We start from the raw sequence: 24,413 nt of genomic DNA, 5'->3' as shown, positions 1-24,413 counted from the left end.
GTAGTCATCGCACCCACCAGAGATCAGTGTCACACAGGCCGAGTGTGCAAGCCAGGCCTTGTACTCTGTGCTCCGCACACATTCATCCTCCAACAAATCTGTGGAGCTGCTCTGCCTTCATCCCCATTTCACAGATTAAAAACACGCACGCAGCTTTCAGCAGCCTGTCCAGTGGCACACAGCCCCGGGTGATCTGGACCCAGAGTCCAGGTCCTCAGCCTGTGCCTTACACAGCCACACTGTGCAGATCTCAGCTCTGTCTTGGCTTGCTTTCTTTGCCAATGATGGATTTCATTTTCTACTATGGGATTTTTTTTTCTAACACACTAATGGCTCTGGAATACTTTCTTCTCAAGAATAGCGGCACATTATAATCATTGATATTTTACTATAGAGATGACCTGCAAAACCATGCCGTTTTTCCATTATTGCAAATGCATCCTTCTCACTGGGTGCTTGACAAGCTATCCTTAATAACTTTCTTAATAACTTTCTCAACACCTAAGAGGGGCCCGACAGCTGAAAAGCTACAGAGCAGCTATACTGAGACGCGGGGACCTTCAGAGCTTTCTGGAAAGACGTGAGCTCCATCTCCAGGGACAGACATTCCAAAAATGCAAAGCAGCATGGCACAAAAATAAATGACTTCCCCTTTGTACCTGGAATTTTTTTTCCTTTTTTTTTAAATTATACTTTAAGTTCTAGGGTACATGTGCACAACGTGCAGGTTTGTTACATAAGTATACGTGTGCCATGTTGCATTGCTGCACCCACCAACTCGTCATTTACATTAGGTATTTCTCCTAATGCTTTGCCTCCCCCTGGCCCCCAGCCCCTGACAGGCTGAGGTGTGTGATGGTCCCTGCCCTGTGTCCAAGTGTTCTCATTGTTCACTTCCCACCAATGAGTGAGAACATGTGGTGTTTGATTTTCTGTCTTTGTGATATTTTGCTGAGAATGATGGTTTCCAGCTTCATCCATGTCCCTGCAAAGGACATGAACTCATCCTTTTTTATGGCTGCATAGTATTCCGTGGTGTATATGTGCCACATTTTCCTAATCCAGTCTATCATTGATGGACATTTGGGTTGGTTCCAAGTCTTTTTTTTTTTTTTTGGAAAATAAAAGTATTTTTACTGGTATTTTCTGATTTGTAATAAGTTTCTTAGGTCTTCTTCATTATGGGTATTAAATAGTATTATTTTTACTGAATCTTATTTAAAATTTTTTTCCAAGTCTTTACTATTATGAATAGTGCTGCAATAAACATACGTGTGCATGTGTCTTTATGGTAGCATGATTTATAGTCCTTTTTTTTAGTTCACATATACATTGCTTTTTCTTCGCTGCTAAAGAGTATGAATTGGGAAGAGAAAAGAAAACAGGTTTCATCCATGCCCTGGTGGGAGTGGCCCCATGGGTGCCTTCAGGGCCAGGCAGGCCCATGCCCAGCCCTCAGTGGGATGGAGCCTCCGTCCAGCTCCTCACAGAGCGGGGAGGGAATTCGCAAGTGCCACCGACATTGCAGCTAAATCTAGAATCAAAAGAGTTATGTGGTTACCTCTACCTTTCTTCTTCATTCTTATTTAATTACCTGTTGGTTATTGAGTCACGCAAATGCCACAAGGTCTTACTTGTCCTTACAAACTCAAGGTCGCCAAGCTGCACACACTGGGCCGCTGTGGCTGAAGGCGCATCGTCCCAGATCATAAACAGAGCCATCTTCATGATTGTTAGGCTGAGTCTGGATCTTAAATAGAAGATTTTTCTTTAAGTGAAGTGGCTGGAAGGATTGGACCTTCTGTCCGGCCAAGATCTGTTTGCCAAAAATGTGTCCGTGCCCCCAGGCCAGGCTGTGCGGGGGAGGCCCTTGGGCCTCTGGAAGCAGGCGCTGTGGAGGGGCGGGTCTCGGGGCTTCCTGCTTGGCACCACTGCCAGTTAACACCTTCAGCAGGCTCGTGTGGCCTGCAGGCCTCGCCCTGGGGTGTTCACTGTCTCACCAGGAGAGTTTTGTTCGGGGTGAGGATGCACCCTTTGTGTTTACTGAGGATTATAAATCAGGGAAATTTCAAAACATGATGGGGCTGGCCTCCAGCTTTCTCTCAGAGGAGGCTCATGTTGTTGATTTTGCTTCATAAATTATCTTTTGCTCAAATAAAATGCTCTCAAGATCATAGCTCTGTATTTTTGGGGGGTGTAGGGGGACAGGGTCTTGCTCTGTCACCAGGGTTGGAGTGCATTGGTGCAATCATAGCTCACTGCGGCCTCATCCTCCTGGGCTCAAGTGATCCTCCCACCTCAGCCTCTCAAGTAGCTGGGAGTACAGGTGCACGCCACCACACCTAGCTAATTATATTTTTAGAGATGGGGTCTCAGTATGTTGCCCAGGCTACTCTCAAACTCCTGGGCTCGAGGGATCCTCCCACCTCAACTTCCCAAAGCACTGGGATTACAGGCGTGAGCCACCGCGCCCGACTACAGTTCTGTATTTTAAACTCACTGCACAGAATGGTACTTACAGTGTTTGCAGTGGCGATGGCCGTTTCTGTCGCTGGCTGACAGGAGCCCCCGCTCTGTGCCCTGGGCCCCCACAGAAGTCTGATAATGAACTCAGGTGATACGGGCAGCGGCTGCTCTCGTCTGATGGCAGTTCTGGTGTGATGGCAGCTGATGCTGTAACCTTCAACTGAGGTTTTAAAGAAGTATATGTGCCATGCCGTCCATTCAGGCATCGCCTCAGCGGTCAGCAAGCTCACGCCTCCGTTCAGCACCGTGGATGCGACCGCCTTTTCAGGTGTGGATGCTACTTTTCAATGAAGAGTGAGGAGTGTGGCCCCCTCCACCGCTGTAGCCAGTCATTTTCTAGTCTTGGGAGGGGAAAAACAGCTCCCAGCGGTATCTCCAGTGAGCCCGTGCTGGCGGCCTTGCTTAGAGGGTTAGAGTCACCTCATGCAGGGTGGAAATGTCCCAAATTATAACCTAGAGTGATTTCAAATGCCATGAGGTTTGTCTCGTTGGCACTGGCTACACCATTACTAAGTCAAGTAGCATTCTACATTTTTTATTCCATTCTAGTAAGAAGTGTGTTTCTCCTTAGAAAATTTTTAAATTTTAAGGTAAAGGACTGAGAATGGACAGACTATAGAATTTCCATTATGAATTTGGAAACTATAATCAGCCTAAAGGACCAGTGAATGAGACCACATGAGATGCCCCTCAGTGCTTTCTCCAGCAAGCCACGAGGCAGAATCCAGGCTCCTTCCCGGCTTCCCCCACGTCTGGAGATTCCCAAGAGTGTCCAGGGAAGGGTGGAGAGGGAGGGGCCAGTCCCCGCTGTGAGGAGCTCTGGCAGGTGGCCCAGAAAGGGGCCGCACAGCAAGGGGAAGGGACGCTGGCAGAGGCAGGCCACAGTGAGTGGGAGAGGCAGCGGCCAAACGCCCCAGCCCCCGTCCTTGGAGGAAGCTGGCCCGACCCCGTTCCCTGTGAGCGCAGCAGACTGGCGCATTTCCAGCTCACTTGTGAGGAATTTCTGTTTCTGTCTCCAGTAGATAGATGCGGCTTTCTTGTGTTTATCGCCAAGGGAGACACCAGGAGTTGGGCCTGCAGCCACGTCTTCCCGGGGGCACGTGCAGGACGGCTGACAGCCAGTGCCGCTGGGACTCCAGGGTTTCACTTATCAGTGTGATGTCATCACAGTTTCCACGCGCACAGCCCTTGCTCGGTGACCTCCTCACGGGGCTGGTGCGCTGCTCACCCCCTGCCACCCCTGCCATACCTGCAGGGAGTCGCCGATGCCCAGGGAACTTCTTCCCAGCCTGGGTTATGGTCGGGGGTGGAGCTCAGGCTGCAGAAAGTGGCTTCACGGCCGAGCAGAATGTGGCAAAAGCAATGCTTTGTGGATGTCCTGAGATGCAGCGTGAGGCAGCACACCCTTCAGTTGGTCCCATGACAGCCACACTGACTTAGCAGCAGCTGGGTTGAGTGAGGTGTGAACTTCTGACTGAATCGTGCTGCGTGGACGTGGCTGAGCCGTGAGGTTAGGTGGGCGGTGGATGCAACACCTTCCCTTCAGACCCTGTATGCACAAGAAGCACACGGTCGGCAATGTTACTTCCAACTTGGAGACATCAGGTACATCCCATGTCCAAAAAGAAGGCTCTCCCTGGAAAAGCACATTCCGAGAGCAGTTGCGGTGCAGATGCAGAGCGCTGTGCCCGCAGCGCTGCCCACCCAGGAGGCCGTAGGGAGGGGCAGCCCCTCCTCTCTCCTCCTCCTCCTTGCTCGCCCCGTGGAAGCTCTTCTGCACCTCCAGGCCCCATGCTTGCTCTCACCTCCCCGTCTCTGCAGGTGCCATTGCGGCCTAGCCTTGGGGCCTGAGCCTCTCCTGCCTAAAGCTTTCTTTGACCTCAAGTTCGGGGAGGGTCCCCTCCTCCCGGCCCCACGGCACCCCTTCCCACGAACGCCCAACACATGCTGTCGCTGTCATTCCCGTCGCTTCTTGCGGTCACTCGTGCCCAGCTCCGGGTGGCCTGGGAGTGCTTGGGGGTCAGGGCCCAGCGAGTCTGACCCAGCCTGGCTCAGCCTCGTGTTCCTGGCACCCTGTGCAGTGCTGACTCGGCAAGGGACCATAGCAAACCTGATTTTGAATAAACTGGTAATCATCGTAGTAGGAACAGCAAATAATCACCTGGTGTGTGCCAGGCACAGGCCCAAAGCCTCACTCTAACCATGTTATCTTATTTAATCCTCCCAACGGTGAAGTCAGTACCATTATCACCACTTCACAGATGGGGAAACTGAGGCACACAGAGATTAGGGTTTTCCCAAGGCCACACAGTGAGTAAGACCTGAAGCCCAGATTCAAAATCAGGCCCTCTGACTGCAGGTGCTATGAGTGAATGAGTCAATGACTGCCCTGGACGTCAAGGAAAAGAACCATAGTTAGGTCTGTTTTTGCAGTTCCCATCCTGTTCCTCTGAAGACATACATGTTTTCTGGGTCCTGGTTTCTAGGAGGCGTCCATCGTGACACCATGGTGGCCCCGTTGCCTGTGTCTTGGGGCAGCTTTGTGGAGGTGCAGAGACTCTACCAAGTGGCAGGTTCCCCTGGAGCCTTCAGAAAGGCCTGCGCTGGTGATGTGAGGGAAACGTGGCTGGTGCCTCCGGGGAGCCGCGTCCGGCCCATCGTAGTGTCCAGGGAAGTAGGACGCGTCTCTCACCTGCCCCCAGGCTCAGGGGCAGCACGAGGGGGCTTCAGCCCCAGCAACCTCCCCCGCCCAGGACCCGGCTTCCCCACCACCCCGTTCCTCCCTGCAGGCCATTCCCGGCCTTACCGCTGCTCAGATGTTTGCCTGAGCCACTTGCTGCATAGAAACTTGGTAGTGGTCGGTGCAGAGCGGAGCAGCGCCCGGCTAGAGCGCCCGCTCCCATTCGTAGGCGGAAGCCCGCAGGGAGGGGACCTTCGTCCACGAGCGGCGTCCCCGGCTGTGCTTTGCCTTGCTGTGGGGACGCCCTTCTCCCACGGCAGCCTCTCCCTCTGCACAGGTGAAGAGCTGCCGCCACGGGTCTCCAGCCTTCTGGCCAAGTTTTCGGGGGCTTCCTCTCTGCCAGGGACATTTTTTTTGGATCTTTATCGCAGTTTCCCTCCTTTGAAAAAGTGAAGACCTTCAAGAAGACCCTGCACCGCGCAGTGACGCGAGCCCACTGGTGAGAGCCGCAGGTCCCCGCCGACAGGCACCGAACCCTGGGTCTCCCTCGCTGTGCGCCAGCGCTGAGCCACTCGGCACTGAGCCACCCGCCGGAGGAGGCGATGTCAGCTTGTCCAGCTCTAAATTCTGTGGCTTTGGCCCGGCACAGTGGCTCACGCCTGTAATCCCAGCACTTTGCAAGGCCAAGGTGGGTGGATCACCTGAGGTCAGGAGTTCAAGACCAGCTTGGCCAATGTGGTAAAGCCCGTCTCTACAAAAAATACAAAAATTAGCTGGCCGTGGTGGTGCACACCTGTAATTCCAGCTACTCAGGAGGCTGAGGCAGCAGAATCGCTTGAACCCGGGAGGCGAGGTTGCAGTGAGCTGAAATTACACCACTGCACTCCAGCCTGGGCGACAGAGCGAGACTCTGTCTCAAAATAATAGTAATAATAAATTCTGTAACTTCTTCAGAAATATCTTTACATTTGCCAAGCTGTCAAGAGTTTGGCTCCAGCTTAGAGAACGGCCTTAACTTTTATCACGAATATTTCTCTGTTACTCATTAATGCTTGAGGCTTTCTCTGTAGCCCCCTCCATGCTAAGCACTGAATATACAGGAAACCATTTTAATCTTCACAGTAACTATAGGATTACCTCCATTTATAAAGTGAAAAAAATAGGCTTAGAGACCTTACGAGGTTTTCCCAAGGTCACATGAAAAGTTTGTGGTTGTTTGCTATTGTTGACTTGGGGAGAAAAAGAAATACAATAAAAATGGAAGTTTGTGGTGGAACAGGGACCTCAGTCCTGTGGGGCCTCTTGGTGGCTTCACCCTCCGTGGCACTCAGCAAAGAACAGAGCTCAGACCTCACTGTAGCTCTCCCATGGGTGGCAAATGGCAGCATGGGCATGGAACTAGCTTGATTTTTTATGTTTATGTGAGTAAATCTCCAGCGTTTCAAATCCTCTTCCCCAGAGGGTCGCATTCTCGGACCCTCTGGGTTCCCTGAGCCGTAGCTGTTCTCATGCTTTGGTTAGACGTTATTTTTCTGGAGAAATTGTGTGAAGAGATAGAAGTTACTTCAGAAACATTTCTCAGTGTGCTTTTCCCCTACGTCAAGCAAAATTCATGTGCACAATTGAGAAATAAATGAGATGTGTACTCAGGTTGGTTACTGGTATCATCTACCTTATTAAAATCATCCCTCGTCAGGTGGATCACCTCAGGTCAGGAGTTCGAGACCAGCCTGGCCAATATGGTGAAACCCCATCTCTACTAAAAATAGAAAAATTAGCGGGGCGTGGTGGCAGGCGCCTGTAATCAGGAGGGTGAGGCAGGAGAATCGCTTGAACCCAGGAGGTGGAGGTTGCAGTGAGCTGAGATCGTGCCTCTCCACTCCAGCCTGGGAGACAGAGTGAGGCTCCGTATCAAAAAAACAAAAAATAAAATAAATAAAAAATAAAAAAAAAATAAAAAAGTATCCTTTGTGGGGATTTTTTTGTTGTTTATTTTGCTTTGTTTCTGAGATTCTGAGAAAACTTGGGTGGATTTTTTAAAACACACTCACTATTTTAAAACTGTCTATAAACTAACAAGTACTTGAAGGTGTATGGGAAAGAAGGAACCAGAACTCTTCCTTTTCTTAGAGACCCCTTTTACCCTCACCAGAGGCTCTTGGTAAAGTCCACCTTCCCCTGTGCGTCTCTGCCTGGGTCCCCGCGGTCATCCCCCCCATCCCACCCCTGTCCCTGTGGCTATCCGCCTCCCGCCCAGTCCCCCCAGCCATCCCCCCCATCCCCGCAGCCATCCCCTGCCTTCCCGTCGGTCGTTCCCCCTGTCCCTGCGGTCATCCTCCCTGTCCCCATCTGCTCTCACAGGGGCTGCAGGCTCATGGAGAGTGGGGGCCACAGGGCCCCTTCCCACGGCACCTGTATCTCACTACAAGTCCGAAGCAGAGAGCCCAGGACCATGAATTGCTCATCCCAGAGAGCCAGGTGGAGGGAAATGTCTTCTAGATGGTGTGGTGTCGTCGGGCTTGGCAGACATCTTTAAAGCCAAGGAAGCCGGCAGCCTGGGGTGAAGGGAGAATGGACGCAAGGAAGCCGGCAGCCAGGGGTGAAGGGAGAATGGACGCAAGGAAGCCAGCAGCCAGGGGTGAAGGAGAAGGGACACATGGAGTGTTTCCTGAGCTTTGGCGGTTGCCTTGGGGAGAGCAAGGCCTTTGACGCACATGGCTGGGGGGAGCGAGTGGGTGGCTCGGCCTCCCCCAGACGCCACCAAAATGAAACCAAGGCAGCAGCAGCCCACGAGGTTCCCCGGAGCCTTTCTTTTTCTCACGAATGCATTTTCACTTCTTCTGTTGAGCTCCAGTTCTCTTATAAACTTTTTCTGGTTATCATTTCATTTTGCAGACTCAGGGTACAGGTATATTTTCACCAGGCAAAAGGATGGGCTATCCTAACACAGTGGTTAGAACACTTTCAAAACGAGATTGTTGGTCAGACGTCAGGGGGGCACCCAGGCTGCACCCTGAAGGTGAGCGGCAGCAGCGGGGTCCTGGCGTGTCCTGAGCACCTGAGGCTGCGTGATGTCCTGGCTGCAGGCGGGTCCCGCACGGCCGGGCAGGTGCTCGGGATGCCCGCCGCGTGTGTGGTTGAGCTTTGCCTGGGGAAGGAGGGTCGAAGACCCTGCGCTGATCCCTCGGAAGCTGTCTTGAGGTGTAATGTTGAGAGTTTCCTTTAAATCCAGGAACTTCTGCTTTGGTGTCTACTCAGCAGCACAGGCCTTTCTCCCTCCCCCGTGTCTTCCGTCTCCCGCGTGGCATCATTTGCCTTCTCTTGCATGGGCCCTTGGACATTGCTTTGGAAAGAGAAAGAAACGTCAGAATGAGGTTCTTTTTTTTCCTGCAAACTCTTTGATCGTGGTACCAGTTTCTGTATCTCAGTCCACAGTGCAAAACCCCCCTGGCCTCTCCTGTGGCTTATATTGTGATAGAATGAGAAGCCACCCAATGAAGGCTACCATGGCGTTATTCCAGAATATTCCATGTTGATGACAGAGGAGGATCCAATGGATGCTTTCTTGAACCTATAGGGGTGTGTGTTTGTGGTGTGTGCAGTGTGTGTGTTTCTGTGATGTGTGTATGTGTGTGTGTCTGTGACATATGTTTGTGGTGTGTGTGTGTGGTGTGTGTGTCTGTGATGTGTGTCTGTGATGTGTGTGTCTGTGATGTGTGTGGTAAGTGCGTGTCTGTGATGTGTGTGTCTGTGATGTGTGTGGTGTGTGTGTGTGTCTGATGTGTGTATGTGTGTGTGTGTATGTGTGTTTGTATTCTCAGATTTTGAGAGCAAGGCCTCTATCTCTTTTCCTGCACAAGCCTGAAGCCTTCTCGGGGCACCATGCTGGGTGCGTGCTTTGGGGTGCGTTGACCGTCATGTTGCGCTGGCCCGCCCGGGGGTAAACTCTCACCTGCCTGAACCTTGGATCTTAGCAGGAGAAGGGGTTGGTGCCACGTGGCTGCCGTGGCCCTCATCCTGCTGGGTGTCCCCAGTGCCACTAACCCCCTGCTCTGCCTCCCCCTGTCCTGCAGGAGCTGTGCCGCCAGCGTATGGCCACACGGCCACCAGACCGACCCGAGGGCCCGCACACGTCACGCATCAGCAGCGTCTCTTCCCAGTTCAGCGACGGGCCGATGCCCAGCCCCTCCGCGCGCAGCAGCGCCTCATCCTGGTCCGAGGAGCCCGTGCAGTCAAACATGGACATCTCCACCGGCCACATGATCCTGGTAAGCCCAGTCTTTGCACTTCCTGCCACACAAACACCAGGGCCCTCCTTCCTCGGCCCTTGCACCACCCAGCATCTGCGCCCGCCGACCCTCGGGGATGGGGTGATCATGGCTGCAGCCTGCCCGCTGCAGAGGCTGACAGGCAGGGCTCTTTCTGCAGGGAGTCCTCTTAATTTAGATAAACAAGAGTATTTACTTCCTGAGATCTTTGCTATGCTTCTGCCTGGAACGTGCAGCCCCCATTCACACTCCCTGGTGCGTAAGAGTGAGCACCCACTATTTAGTTTTCAGTGGAATACATGTCTGTTAGTGCCTACCATGTGCGCTGCCATTTTGGGCCTCTGACTTGGAAGCAGCGGCTGTCTCCTTGGCGCTCAAGGCCAGCAAGCGTCATTTGGGTAAATAAATGTCACCGCTGTGACAGTGAGGCAGGAGGAGGTGTGGGCTGGGTGTTCAGCTCTTCATAGGAGCCTTCCTGGTGGCACCGGCACAGAAGCTTACGGTGATGTGGCTTCAGCGGCCTTTTCCAGGGTCCTCGCTGGAGTGATCACACATGGAGTGGCCGTGCATTGCCACTCCATACATAACAAATGTCCAGATGTTATTAGGAGAGCTGTCAATAGCTCAGCATGTCCTGCTGGCTGCCTCCTGGATCTCCAGGCCACAGGCGTCATCCCGGTGGGTGACCATGCCTGGCTGTGCTGTTTCCCACACTGGAGACAGAGCCTCTGGGGTGAAAGGGCAGAGCCCGTTTTGCTGCTTGGCTGAAGCAGCGGCTACACTTACGGGCCTGTGCTGTTTCCCGCACTGGAGACGGAGCCTCTGGGGTGAAAGGGCAGAGCCTGTTTCACTGCTTGGCCGAAGCAGTGGCTGCACTTCTGAGTCAGGGAAACATTCTTCACCATACCGTTAAGTTCCCAGGTTGCAGGATGGACCCTGTAAGTTGCTGTTAAATGCTTACGTTTTTTAAAAATTATTTTTGCCTAATGAGTTGATAATAGTATAGACTGGTGGATCTGGACCACAAAAAACCAGAAAACCATGTTTTCACTAAAAAGCCTCATTGCAGAGCTTGGAGATCAAGGCTGGAGGCTTCCCAACCCAGCTGACACTCCAGGGACAGACAGCTCTGACGGCGGGTGGGAAACACACAGTTCTAGACCCTCTTGGACCAGACGTTTGGGGAAACTGAGGAACTCAGCAGCCTTCTTCCTGGATAACTTAAAATGAGGAGAAGCAACAGTCAAGAAGCCTGGCTTTCCCGATCAGTGAGCTGAGCAGGGCACATCCTTTCCCATCACTCCCTGGGGCAAGCCCACGAAGCCGGACCACCCACCGGAAATTGAGCCCGATGTATTCACACCCGGGAGCAGACAGCTCATGGAGTTCACTCGGCAGACCTGTCATCGACTTTGGCAGAACCTCCTCCCTTGATGGATTGTGGTTTTGTTACTTTAGATCTGACTTTTCCGAGGCTGTTTTGACATTTGTCCCTTTTAGAAAAGGAGCAGAGACCAGGAGTTCATATTTGTGATGAGATTTGGTATTGGGGTCAAACACATCAGCCAAAGACATTCATCTGACAGGTTAGCCAAGAGGAGAGCCAAGAGCTCGCTTAGCGAGCTCTCGTTGTGTTCTGATATTTCCACATTTCAAGGTGCTTGAGTAACAATTTGACGATATCTCAAGCTCTGTTGGTACCTGGAAATACTATATTTCTCAGAGAATTGTGTTTGGCATTCACATATGTAATGGCAGACCTGACAGCAAGCTCGAGGGTTCATTGCCGCCGGAATGCCTAAACCGCAAGGACAGACTCAGCCTCCACCTAGCGGAAACCCTGCAAAGCCTGACTCCAGACACCCTGCTGGGGGGTCATCGAGGGCCACACACCGTGACGTGGGCCTGTTTGTGAGCGCGCCTCACCACCGCCCACAGCTGCAGGGCCGAAACCAGAAACACACTCAGGCCAAGTGTGAGTGCGGCTGGCTTAGACTCTGTGCGTACAGATTGTGAACTCGGGGAAACTGGATCTTCCTCATCAACCAATGCTGTTTCGAAAATGAATGTTCCTGAGATACTCCCCTGACTCCATGATGCCAGCAGGTGCTGGTGGGAGTCAGGGTGGGTATGGGGAGTGGCGGGCATCATGTGGAATTGGGGTGGGTGTGAGGAGTGGCGGGCATCGTGCGGAATTGGGGTGGGTATGGGGAGTGGTGGGCATCGTGTGGAATTGGGGTGGGTATGGGGAGTGGCGGGCATCATGTGGAATTGGGGTGGGTGTGGGGAGCAGCGGGCATCATGTGGAATTGGGGTGGGTGTGAGGAGTGGTGGGCATCGTGTGGAATTGGGGTGGGTGTGGGGAGTGGTGGGCATCATGTGGAATTGGGGTAGGTGTGGGGAGTGGCGGGCATCATGTGGAATTGGGGTGGGTATGAGGAGTGGCGGGCATCGTGTGGAATTGGGGTGGGTGTGGGGAGTGGTGGGCATCGTGTGGAATTGGGGTGGGTATGGGGAGTGGCGGGCATCGTGTGGAATTGGGGTGGGTGTGGGGAGTGGCGGGCATCATGTGGAATTGGGGTGGGTATGAGGAGTGGCGGGCATCGTGTGGAATTGGGGTGGGTGTGGGGAGTGGCGGGCATCATGTGGAATTGGGGTGGGTATGGGGAGTGGCGGGCATCATGTGGAATTGGGGTGGGTATGGGGAGTGGCGGGCATTGTGTGAAGTCCAGCAACCAAGTGGGCCTCGGATCGTGGCGTCTCCTCTCACCCAGCAGTTCTGATTTTCCCTCCTCTGAGCTACCTTTACAAGTGCATTCCTGTGCCCTCTCAGCCACGCGGGGTCTCCTGGTGGGCATGTCCCCGGTACAGGAGCAGAGAGGAACAGACTCACGCCACAGGTGAGCCCCAGGTAGACCTCTTCCCAGGACTCACACAGGTGGCCTTTTAGGCTCGGAAGCTACAGCCAATCTTGGGGGCACTGACCGCCACCCTCTCTGGCACACGCAGGCTGTAGAAAGCACACGCAGGCTGGTGCCACAGGAACGCATCAGAGTCGCCGACCTTCCTACTCATCACAGCTACAAGGCAGACAATTCTGTGGTGACCCAGCAGCCCAGCCCTCTGTGCGCAAAGGCTCGTTTCCGCCAGACACGCAACACAGCGACCTCACTGCCCCACACCTGAGGATGGCAGGACGGTCAGATAAGCCACACAGAGTCCCGGCGACATGTTCCCGACATGCAGCTGCTCCCAGGGCACGTTGGACAAAATGTGGCATCTGAACCCCACAACCCGATGAAATAAACATCAGAGGTTGATGATGTTTAATCAACTGGAGGCCAGGCTGGACATGAGGAACCCCCCAGTGGTGGATGATGTTCGGAGGCCAGGCTGGACGTGAGGAGCCCCAGCAGGTGGGAGGGGCTGGCCGCGCCATCTGGGGGGCAGGCTCAGCGCCAAGAGTGGAGCCTTTCTGTGACAAAGGACACATGTGGGAGGGTGGAGGCTGCACACTGCCCTGGAGCCCAGACCTTCAGGTGGGGCTGGCCTGGCTGTGGCCCCACAGGAAGGGCCTCCGGGCCCCGAGAGCCCCCTCCCGCCCTGGGACACTCCACCCACTGGAGCTCACGCTGCTGCTTTCTGCACAGAGGCTGGGATTCCGTGCTGGAGACCCGGAGTACCAGAACTCTAGAAATGAGCACTCCATCTAGAGAGGGGAGCACACAACGCTCTTATAAAGGAGACGGGCCAGGGTATGAGAAGGAGGCCTCCCTGGGAGACAGGAGACCACAGGTGCCTGCCCCAGTGGTGGGATCCATGGGGCTGTGCAGCCACTGGGTGTCACCAGGAAGAGGCTGGTGTCTCAGGCCTGCAGGGAGGGACTTAGTTACCTGGTCAAGGTGTCCCAGCAGGTGGAACAAGAGGGAGAGCACATGTCTCAGGGACCCCCGGGGAAGGGGCCACATGAGAGCCTGATGGGAAGGGGCAGGGGTGGGCAGGTCGTCGGGGCAGCCACTGGGTCCCCCACTCTGCCATGACAGCAGGTGGTCGAGTCTAGACGTGCAGTACAGATTCTGGGCTCCATCAACGAGGTGTCAGAGCTGAGACGCTTTGCTGTTGCAGGTACTGTGTCCCAGGACAGACCTCCAACCTCTGTCTTCTCCCCTGTGAGACGGGCTTAATGGCAATGCCTTTCCCCTGGGGTTCCTGTGAGGATAAAACCGGGTGAGCATTTGAGATGCCGCCCATCCCGAGACCTCGCCTGTGCCGCAGGTGCGTCGGGCTGCAGAGGAAGGGGTTGTGCTGAAGGAACAGAGCCCAGCAGGGCCTTTGCTTGCTGGGGTTTGGGCCTCTGAGCCTGCATTCTCTACGCCCTGCCTGATCCCTATCTCTGGGCTTTGATTCTGGTTTTTGTGTCACTTTGCCTTCATTTTCTTAGAAAGGTCCTTTAAAAATTCCAGTTTTCTTCTGGGATGAACTAAGGAGAAAGGGCCTTATCTGCAGGGAAAACCCACCCCAGAATGTCACCCGTTCCTGGAAAATGGGCCTCCCAGGTGCAGGGAAGGTAGAGACTGGAGGAGGGGGCCGTGCCCCTGCCTTGGACTGTCTGGAAGAAGCTGAGTCGAGGCTCACCTGCGGGTGAATGCAGCGCTCGGAGGAGGGAGAGGCAGGAAGGAAACACTTCTGTCAAGAGACCGGTACATTTCTCTGGAAACGGCCGAAAGGGGACGTAGAGATGCTCACTCAGAGCAAGGCTCGGGACTCTGAAAGCAAGGACGTGATGAAGGCGACTTCACAGGACAGTTATGAAAGTGGCTGCGTGTTAATCATTTGCAGGGATGACCTGGCTTCTCAAGAAATCCTGGCCCATCCTTTCGTAAGATAAAGAATCATCGAGTTTTTTCAAGATCTGTTTCCCTATCACTTTGCTTTCAGAAGGGTGACATTTCTGCCTGGCTGGCTCTGAGTGAGGAGGTGGAGAAGAGTGTCACCGTCCCGATGTGACTAATTACGCCTCAGTTGGCCGAGAGCCACCACATCCACCTTTAAAGGCTAGAGAATGTTCTTTGGAGAGTGGGGATGTTAAGAAAAAAAGATGGCTTCATACTTCTCCATTCGACTTAAATAATATAGAACTTAATTTGGGAAAGCCATGCTGAGTAAGGGCTTTTCAGAATCCATCCTCTTGAGTGTTGAAGATGAGGATATGGACTATGGTCTTTGAGTTCGCTCATCCTTGGAGAGTGCGGTGCTGCTAACAGCAGCACCACTGTCCTGAGGCATTGAGGGCACAGGAGCTGTGAATAGGCCCATTTCACAGACGACGACATTAAAACCAAGCACAGTGACGGAGACGTGAAAAACGAAGTTACGGCATTGCAGGAAGTGACCAAAGATTTCCCATGATCACAGAAGGCAGGAAAGTTCATGAATTTCACCGAGGAGGGACGGGGTGCTGCCAGCCTGTGGGGTCATGCTGCGCCTTCCGCAGATTTGCCTGTGGGGTGTCTGAACTCCCAGCGTGGGACGCGTGATGTGTGTCTGTGCTGGCGACCGACAGGTGCCGGCACAAGCTGTGACCTCCTCAGACCCGCACGGCTCACGGCCTCTGACCCTTGGCCCTCCTGCCTGCCTGGAGTCTTCCCTTGGCCCGTCGTGTCTCTGCCTGTGCACCTTGAGAGATCTCTGTCTCTCACTGTTTGATCCTGTCAGGCTCCAGGCTTCTTAGTTCTTAGCGATAAGTCACCGAACCAGGAGGGCCTCACAAAACCATGCCGGGTGTCCCTGCCCAAGGCTGCGAGTCACCAGCTGTAGCAGAAAGGGGCTGGGGTCCCCTGCACCCCACGCCACCAGTGCAGGGGCCTTGGCAGGCGCTCCCCTGGCCCCAGTCCCTCCACCTTCAGACCCAGTGCCCTGTATTTCTGGAAGGTTCCGTTCCGTCGTTCCCACGTGGTTGATGGGCGCAGATGGCCGTTCTCCCAGGATGAAGGGCACTGGGCCGCCGAGAATTTCACTCTGGGGCCACGCGGCTGGGCTGGCCGTTCTCGCTCTGGCTCGGGTGCTGGTGAGGCCTGATGAGTAAACCAGGCCGCAGGGTGAACTTGCCAGCTTTGTGGGGCCTGCGTTCACAGACAGAGCAGGCTGTTGCTGCTGTCTGGATGATGCCGGCTTCGTGGCTCACATTTGGAGGAGCCTATTTTTGCAGGAAAGCTGTTTCTCACCATTGAGGGCTGCCTGGCATAGGCAAGGCCTGTACATGGAGGGGCACAGTCCCCATTCCCAACACGGCGGGTGGGGGTGTGCCCTGCCCTGATGGGGAGCCCCTGCCGGGGATGTCTGTCTCCAGCATGCAGGTTTGGGAAGCCTTCACGCCACACAGGACCGGGCACGGAGCCCCATGACCAGAGATGGCATTAAACCAGCAGGGGAGGGGGGAGCTGGGGCAAGAGGCAGAGCCAGGAGAGGAGGAGCATCCAGGTGCCATAGTAGCCGGCTCTGAAGACCCTGAGACTTCCCAGCCTCACTCCTGTGGGCCTGGGGAGCTCCTTTGAGAGCCATTTACGCGTCCACCGAGTTCAGTGCACAGTGAATGGGCCCAACCTACCGAGTTCAGTGCATGCTGGATGGGTCTGACCTCCCAGTGGCTGCCATGGCCTTTGGGCCCAGTGCAGACCCAAGTGTCCGTCCTCACACTCTAACTTGCTTGAGGCGACGTTCTAGAGCCTCCCGTGTCCATGCAGTCACCCAAGCCACAGCTCCTGCTTGACACTCCTGGGCCTCTGTTCTGTACCTGAGACTCTCACAGGGCCTGGTACCAGTGGGACCCGGCCTCCCCTGTGCAAGGGCCTCCCCTGGGCGGGAGGACACGGGCTGGGAACCAGGAGACCCGGGTTAATTAAACAGGTGTGTTAGGCCGTTGTCACACTGCTATACAGAAATACCTGAGGCTGGGTAATTCATAAAAGAGGTTGAATTGGCTCAGGGCTCCGCAGGCTGTACGGTAAGCATGGCGGCTTCTGCTTCTGGGGAGGCCTCAGGGAGCTTCCAGCCATGGCGGAAGGCAAAGGGGAGCCAGGACTCACATGGCAGGTGCAGGAGCGAGAGAACAGACAGGGAGTGCCACACACTTTTAACAATGCCATCTCAGGAGGCCCTGCTCACTGTCGTGAGGATAGCGCCAAGGGGTGGTCTAAACCACCCACGAGAAACCACCCTGTGATCCAGCCACCTCCCACCAGGCCCCACCTCCAGCCCTGGGGCTACATTTCAACAGGAGATTGGCTGGGACACAGATCCAAACCACATCACAAGGCCATGCGGAGGCAGCGCCTACTGTGTGCCTGGCAAACAGCTGGTGTTCAGTGATCAGCAGCATCCCTGGTTCTGCCACTTTGGGGTTTTGGGGTACAGGCTCCACTCTCTTCCCTGAAAGGAGGCCCTTCATCTGCTAATCTCCAAACTGAGAGCAGATTTCAGCCCTCACATCTTGCACCTTTTTCAAAAGCAGCTTTATAGTGACCTAAACTCTAAACTTGTGGTTTTCTTTGTCATATTGTACCGAGGGGAGGGGCTGTGTCCCAGCAAGCGAGTCCCGGGCTGGCGTTTGGTCTGGGACGTGCTGCATGAAGACATTACAGCCACTCGGCACCATTGTGGGGAAGGTAACCACAGCAGGGGTGCCCACCCACACTGGGACTCTGGGGCCCAGCCCCCTCCCCAGGTCCAGCCGGTGCTGCTGCGGTCATGTGATGCATAAACAGCAGCTCCTCACTCGACACCGCTCTCAGGAGAGGGCCCTGCGTGAGTGTGTACAGCCCGGCCCCACCCTCCTAGCAGCCATATGTTGTCCTGTTATTGGGCGCACAGAAGTTTATCGTCTCCTAATAAGGGCAATGTAGGCAATTTTCAAACTTTTGCCGCTCCAGACTACACGGACCATGTGAAATGGGAGTTTTTAGGAGCCAGATCCTGCGTCATCACGGATGCTTATTGTTTATTTTGATAGATACTGCCACGTTCCCTGCCATAATCTTTGCCCAGATGGCGTCCCCCTAGTGACATAGACATGGTACCTCTGTCCCAGGTCTCCCAGCCTCGGGTATCAGCGAAACTTTGAGCTTTGCCACTGGCGAGTGGGAAAGGCTGCAGGCTGCATCAAAGTGGTTTTCACTTCTGTTTCTCTGGCTTGTGTGAGACTGAGTGTACTTTCTGATGTTTGGGAGCCGTTTATCGTTCCTTCCAAAAGTGGTTTTGGACACAGTCCTCATGGCAGCAAGGCCAGCAGCCTCCAAAGCCTGCCGAGCGCAAGTGTGGCACGTCCACGCAACGCCGATCACAGGTGCCGTCACAGAAATGGACGTGGCAGTGAAACTGTTCTGCTCCTGTTCATCTCCTCCGTGTCCGTCATCACAGCCACGGTCACCTCTGAGAGAGGCAGTGATATCGATTAATTAGGGCAAAGTTTAGGACGACCAAGAAGAAAGAGAAAGCCCTCTGAGAGTTCCTGTCCTGTCCAGATGTGCGTGACCAGGTGAGAAAGGAGCCGGCTGGGTGGCTGCTCGGGCCCGTGTGGTTCCCACGGGTGGAAATTGTGCATAGGATTGTAGCTCAGAGCAGACAGTGCTGCTTTTGTTTTGTTTTGTTTGTTTTTTGTTTTTTGGTTGTGATGGAGTTTCACTCTTGTTGCCCAGGCTGAAGTGCAATGGCGTGATCTCAGCTCACTGCAACCTCTGCCTCCCGGGTTCAAGTGATTCTCCTACCTCAGCCTTCTGAGTAACTGGAATTACAGGCGTGAGCCACCACGCCTGGCTAATTTTGTATTTTCAGTAGAGACGGAGTTTTTCCGTGTTGGTCAGGCTTATCTCAAACTCCTGACCTCAGGTGATCCACCCACCTCGGCCTCCCAAAGTGCTGGGATTATAGGCGTGAGCCACCGCACCCAGCCAGAGTGCTGCTTTAATTGATGAAGGGCTCCTGGGAGAGGCGTATGCTGGCTATGTGGGGTCTGTGGACCTCCAGGGGCCTGCCCTGGCCTGCTGGGGCTGCCATGATGATGTCCTTCAGGCTGGGCAGCTGAAACCATAGCAGTGTCTTCCTCACGGTTTCGGAGGCAGAAGTCTACAGTGCAGGCAGGGCAGGCCTTGTTCCTCCTGAGGCCTCTCCCCGTGGCTGGCAGGTGACGTCTTTGTCCTGTGTCCTCCCAGAACCTTTCCCCTGTGGGAGTACATCCTGCTCTGTCTTCTCAGGACCTCACTCAGATTGGTCTGGGGCCCACCCCAGTGGCCTCATTTTAACTCCATTATCTCTGTAAAGGCCCCACCTGCAAATGAGGTTATGTTGTGGGGTAACCTGGAGGGGGTTAGGGACACAGCACATGGATTCTAGGGGACGGTTCAGCCGGTAACAGGGACCAACGCCTGATCCACACCAGTGTTTTCTGGTAGCTTGTAGTGCATGAGAGGCCCCTGGTCTTCCAGCCACAGCCCCATGGGGGAAGCTCCAGTCTCCCCACACTGGTGAGCTGAGCGTGTGGTGAGCACTATGAGGCTGGCTGATGTCTGGGCCCTGGGCCGTCACCTGCCACGTCCGGGCTGCCGTCCATCTGCTGCACGAGCTGGTGACGGACCTTGGAGGCCTGACGAGAGGCTGGCGAGCCACTTTAGACACCACCACTTTCTAGAGCTCAGCTCACACTTCCTGGCTGGAGCCTGGCCTCCTGCTCCCACCTCCTTTACTGTGGGTGCAGGTGTGTCTGCAGGGGGTCCTTGGGAAGGGCGCAGAGAGAGACTGGAGGCAGCAGCGGCTGTGCAAGGAATAGGAGCTCTGTCGGGGGAGCAGTCACAGCCACTGGTTCTGGATTTCCCTGGGACGCCTGGGCCGTGGGTGTGCCCATCTAGCAGCAGCTGTGCCTTGGTCAGCGGCCATCACGGCCATCCCCTGAGGCTCCCACGCCTCCGCCACAGTGCCCCTTGCGATGCTCTGTGGATAGTTGGGTTGTGACACAGGCAGAGAGTGTCCCTTCCATCACCCGCCTTTATTGAGGGTGTGGAACTCTATTTTTTTGTGGGAGGGGGAGTGATTTGACTGTTTATTTTTTAAAAATCTGATTTGCTGCTTAAAATGCTAGAGCCATGCTAGTGCTTTATTTTTCAGTCTCTCCAAGGTTTCAATGTGTTGTCTTTTCTGCCTTGAGCATTTAATGTTTAAAGGAAAAATTCTCTGACCCAAATCTGACCAGTCCCTGCTGCCATGCTGGCCCCAGCGAGACAAGTGGCTGAGTCTATAGGAAGAGTTTATACTATCTTTAGTATGACAGACGGTAGGTTATGTCCCAGCAAACCCATTGTAAGTTGAAAGTGCATTTTTGACTTAATGATATTTTCAACTCAAAAGAGGTTTATCCTGCCATAGCCCCGTCGTAAGTGGGGACTACCTGTAGATTTACGACCTGGTTTGATTGGATGTTTGGGCTCCAGAGAAGGTGGGTGATGGTCCAGAGAGTCTGTGGGAGAAAGAGGTAACCTGCTGTGACGCAGCTTGGCCTTCGGCTGCCGGGGCGATTGGCTTAGGTAAGCGGCACCCTGTCCCGCAGCCCTGCTTTTTAGCTGCTTTTTTTGCTGTTTCTTGGCTTGGTAGACCCTTCTTATAGTGTGTGAATGGGGCACAATAGAAGAAGTGGAGTCAAGCATCCAACTCATACTTGTCGAATTAAATTGGGTAACCAAACACTAAACTTGGTAAAAGTTAACAGGTCCATGAATTAACAGTTGTGAGAGGAAGCGCTTGAAGCTGGTGCATAAAGTCAGGTCTGGAAAGTGCTCATTCGTGCAGCGTTTTCTGAGTGCCCAGTGGTGGACGGAGACGTCCACAGGCTGCTCAGGAACTCATGGAAACTTCTTGGAGAAACCTGAGGTGAGGAGGCGAGACCAGAGGCCACCTCCATCTGGCCTGTCCAGTGACTCCTGCATCTGCAGGTTTACAGACAGCATCGGAGGAATTGAATCACAGCAGTTCAGGGCCTGGATAGAGTTATCTGATTGTTCATGTAAATGTGTAAACCTAACACGAGTTTAATAAAATGCAGCTTTTGAAATTCCACAAGCAGTTCAGAAACGAGCTGGCGTCAGGTGGGCTTTGCTTACCTTTGTGTCCTTAGCATGGCTCCTGGGCAGAGGACCGTGGGGATGCTGGGTGTGAAGGAGGCCAGCAGTCTGGCTCCAAAGAGGCTTACAGCCAATTTGGGGCAAAAAGGGGTGAAGGGCTGGAGAAACACTAGACATTGCCACATGCCAAGCTGCGTTCTTTTGCTAGAAGATGTCTCTGTCCTTGACGGGGGTGTTGGGTGTGACAGGGGGGCTGCAGGGGGGACTCGAGGTGGACATTTGAGGCGAGGTCTTGGTTGGTGAGGACAGCTGTGTTGGGCAGGTGGCATGCAGAGGAGGGAACAGCACAGCTCCATCAGGAAGCAGAGGGTAGTTCACAGGATTGGAGTTCACGGTGGAAGGAGCAGAAGGTTAGCTCAGCCTGAACTTGGGTGAGCACCTTGAGCCAGACGTCGGGCAGCCTCGTGCGTCCACATGTGGAGTGGTGCTTGACTCCATATGTGATTGTTGTGGCTTCTTGAACCTGAAAAGTCGACATTATTCACTTATTTGTGTACGTGTGCAGAAGGTGGGAGCACTTAGGATGCACAAGTCAGGGACTGAGCAGGTCCTGACTTGTCACTAGTGTTTTCTCTTCTGGAGCAAGAGGGCAGTGATCTTGGAAAGACAGGAAGATTTGGTGCTGCAGTGAAAAGATGGTGCCACATCCAGAGTCTGGCTTCCCAGTGTGACATCTGGGCCAGCATTACACCCCGTGAACTCTGGCTTCCCTTTCCACAAAATATGGCTGGTTACAAAACTCATGCAACCGTACTGCCGTAAAGAAAAATAATGACGCCCACTGTGGGAAAATCTCCTAAAATACTGCAGAGTATTGCAGTGACGTTTCTAAAATTATAGATGCTAGAAGTTAAATGTTATGGAAAATAAAATGGTTATAACCATGTTGCCAAGTAAGTTTTTCTTTAAAAAAGCTAATCTCTCAGTCACTCAGTGTTTGGCCTGTGTACATCTCATTCTTTGCCTTACATATACCCTGCATTTTCTGAGTTGTATTGTATTTTGTTGCAGCATCCTCTCCTGCCTTCTATGGGAATGAATGGGTTTTCTTTATTCCCTCTGTCTTCCTTGGCTAGTTCAGCAGTTATACTTTAGTAATTATCCTGATACTTTTAATAACCATGCTTGATGTAACAAGATCTGGAGTTCACACTTCTGCCCTCCTCACAAATAAACCCAGGACCTGAGACACAGACTTCAGCTACCTCCCTCTGACACACACAGTATTGCTCAGTATTTCAGTCGTACCTTGTCTTTGTATCCTGAAATCAACCGTTTGTTTTACTAGCTTTCATAGTCAGCATTTGTTCAGACTGACTCTCATTTTATGAGGTTCCGCTCTCCCGCCATCACCATTCCTTTTACTCCTCAATTCTTCATTTTGGGTAAAATTACCTTTTTTTTTCGAAAGATACCCTTCTTTCAGTCTTTTATTGGGAAAGTTTCCTTCTCTTTGTCTGAAAATGTCTTTGATCCTCACACTTGCATAACAGATTAGCCAAGGGTCAAGTTCTATTTCTTTTTCTTTTATTACCTTGAAACCCTGTTCTCTTGTCTCTGGTGCCCCTGCACTTGAGAAGACTGTCTGTTGCTGGTCGGATGGTGGTTCCTTTGTGTGCGAGCTCTAGCTCCTTCCTGATCACTATGTCTGATGATGGTTCCTTTGTGGGCCGCTCCTTTCTGATTAATCTTTACTGTTTTGGAGTTTCCTTGTGTCCTGTCTTGGTAAGGACTTATTTTATTTTTAATTTTTGCTCCAAACTTACTGTGATTCCTGAATCTGAGAATTCCTTTCTCTGGCTAATTCTAAAAAATTATAAACCACATATAATTTACATTTGACTCTCTTCCATTCTCCCCTCTAATGGAAATAAGTTGGACCTTCTTATTCCCCTGTCTCTTAAATCCCTTTCCTATTTTCTCTCTTTATCCTTCTGTCCTGCATTCCAGGGAATTTCCTCAGATCTGTCTTCCAATATACAGTGTTTCTCTTCAGCAGCATCTAACCTGTAATCCATCCATTGTAGTTATAATGTTAAAGAGTATGGTTTTCACTTGCAGTTCTATTTTGTTGTTTTTCAGATCAACCTGCTGGGTTGTTGTTTTCTTACATTGTTGATTTCTACTTTAACACCTTCAATCATGATCAATCCATTATCCGATGGTTTCTAACATGTTTATTAAGGTCTCATGGGTCTAAGCCTGCTCTTTGATGTTTGCTGATTTGCTCATGGTAGTTTGTTGTCTGGTGGGTTTTATAATTCCAGATTATAAGCTCCTCATTGGTGGGGCTTTAGTTTTAGTTTTGTATGGCCCTGTTCTGAGAGTATTAACCTCAAGAGAGCTTTTGCCAGACACACTAGGCTGTCATTAAACCGAGACTATCTTCCTATCAATTCCTCACCTTAAGGATTTCCAGATCAATCATGTATTTGAGCCTCAATTCTGGATTAGGCCCATGTTTCAAGCATCTTCCCATTTTGAGTCCATGTGGTGACAGACGAGCTTCCTGTGGTGTGAGCACACCCATTTACTAAGGGTGTGATTGTTGAGGGTCCTGCGTTATGTGGGGGGCTCAGGTCCAGCTATCTCTAGCAGGGCAGGGTTTTCCCTGATGGCCCCACATGGGCAGCAAAGTCCAAGACCCTGATTTTAGATGTAGGGAATCCTGTCTCCTGCCTTCCACCCAGGGCTTGAGCGGCTTCAGGCCATGCATCCCTCATTCCAGTTTCACCTTCTTCTTCTTCTTCTTGGATTCCTGGGGATTTCCCTGAATTCTGTGAAAGGCTGACTGTGCCATTTGTCCAGCATTCTACGTGTCTATGGAGGAAGACACTTTAGGTTATCTCCTTCTTCATATCACTAGAAACACACATGTCATGCAAATTACACAACGGAAAACAGTGCAGAGGCCACACTGTGCTTCATCTCACATCACATTGACAATTGCCTCCAAGAACCAACTGTGTGTTCTGCCTAATAAAGAAAGATGGCTGGGCACGGTGGCTTACACCTGTAATCCCAACACTTCGGGAGGCCAAGGCGGGCAGATCACTTGAGGTCAGGAGTTCAAGACCAGCCTGGGCAATATGGCGAAACCACATCTCTACTAGAAATACAAAACTTAGCTAGATGTGGTGGTGCACACCTATAATCCCAGCTACTCAGGAGGCTGAGGCAGGAGAATCGCTTGAACCCAGGAGGGGGAGGTTGCAGTGAGCTGAGATCATACCACTGCGCTCCAGCCTGGGCCACAGAGCAAGACTCTGTCAAAAAAAAAAAAAGAAAGAAGGAAAGAAAGACATCCTACCAATGGCTGTCTAGAGTCAAAGATGAGCAGGCAGTGATCACATTCTGCCTGGTTTCCACACTCACCTTTCTGTAAGCAGTCAAAGGGATCGCAGTGTCCAGAATGCGCTGCCTCTGGGAGTGCTGATGGGCCAAGGTCTGCAGCAGGTGAGCAGTGAGTGGGCCCTGACGGCGAATGCTGGTGGCCTCAGGGAAGTCCAGGTGGTCCACATGGCTGAGTGATGACAGAGGCAGCTGCAGGGAGGGACAGATGAGAAGTCCCAGCAAGAAGAGTGACCCTGATCATCCACTCCCACCTCACCTTCCAAACCCTGGGAATGCGAGCGGGCATGTCATTTGGTCCCCATGCCATGTGACTGGCACCGAGCTGGGAAAAGATGTAAAATATCTCTGATAGTCTCACCTCTAACTCTTCACCCTAAAAAGTGAAAACACTCTTTGACATATCAACTCTCTGTTCTCTTC

General features: G+C 52.8%; 1 protein-coding gene across 4 annotated transcripts in view; it reads left to right on the top strand.

Moving 5' to 3' along the window:
• The window catches only part of PTPRN2 (protein tyrosine phosphatase receptor type N2), a 998,301-nt gene that overhangs the window by 877,169 nt on the left and 96,719 nt on the right, over positions 1 to 24,413 (top strand). For all 4 annotated transcript variants that reach the window (XM_003281603.4, XM_004090276.3, XM_012512304.2 and 1 more), the window contains one exon: positions 9,280 to 9,474. In XM_003281603.4, coding sequence (XP_003281651.2) covers positions 9,280 to 9,474 — 195 coding nt within the window. The remainder of the gene's footprint in view (positions 1 to 9,279; positions 9,475 to 24,413) is intronic.

The sequence above is a fragment of the Nomascus leucogenys genome, chromosome 13, assembly GCF_006542625.1.
Source record: "Nomascus leucogenys isolate Asia chromosome 13, Asia_NLE_v1, whole genome shotgun sequence".
In the NCBI taxonomy this organism is placed as follows: Eukaryota; Metazoa; Chordata; class Mammalia; order Primates; family Hylobatidae; genus Nomascus; species Nomascus leucogenys.
The sequence above is the reverse complement of the archived record's forward strand: the minus strand, read 5'-3'. Positions and strand labels throughout refer to the sequence as shown.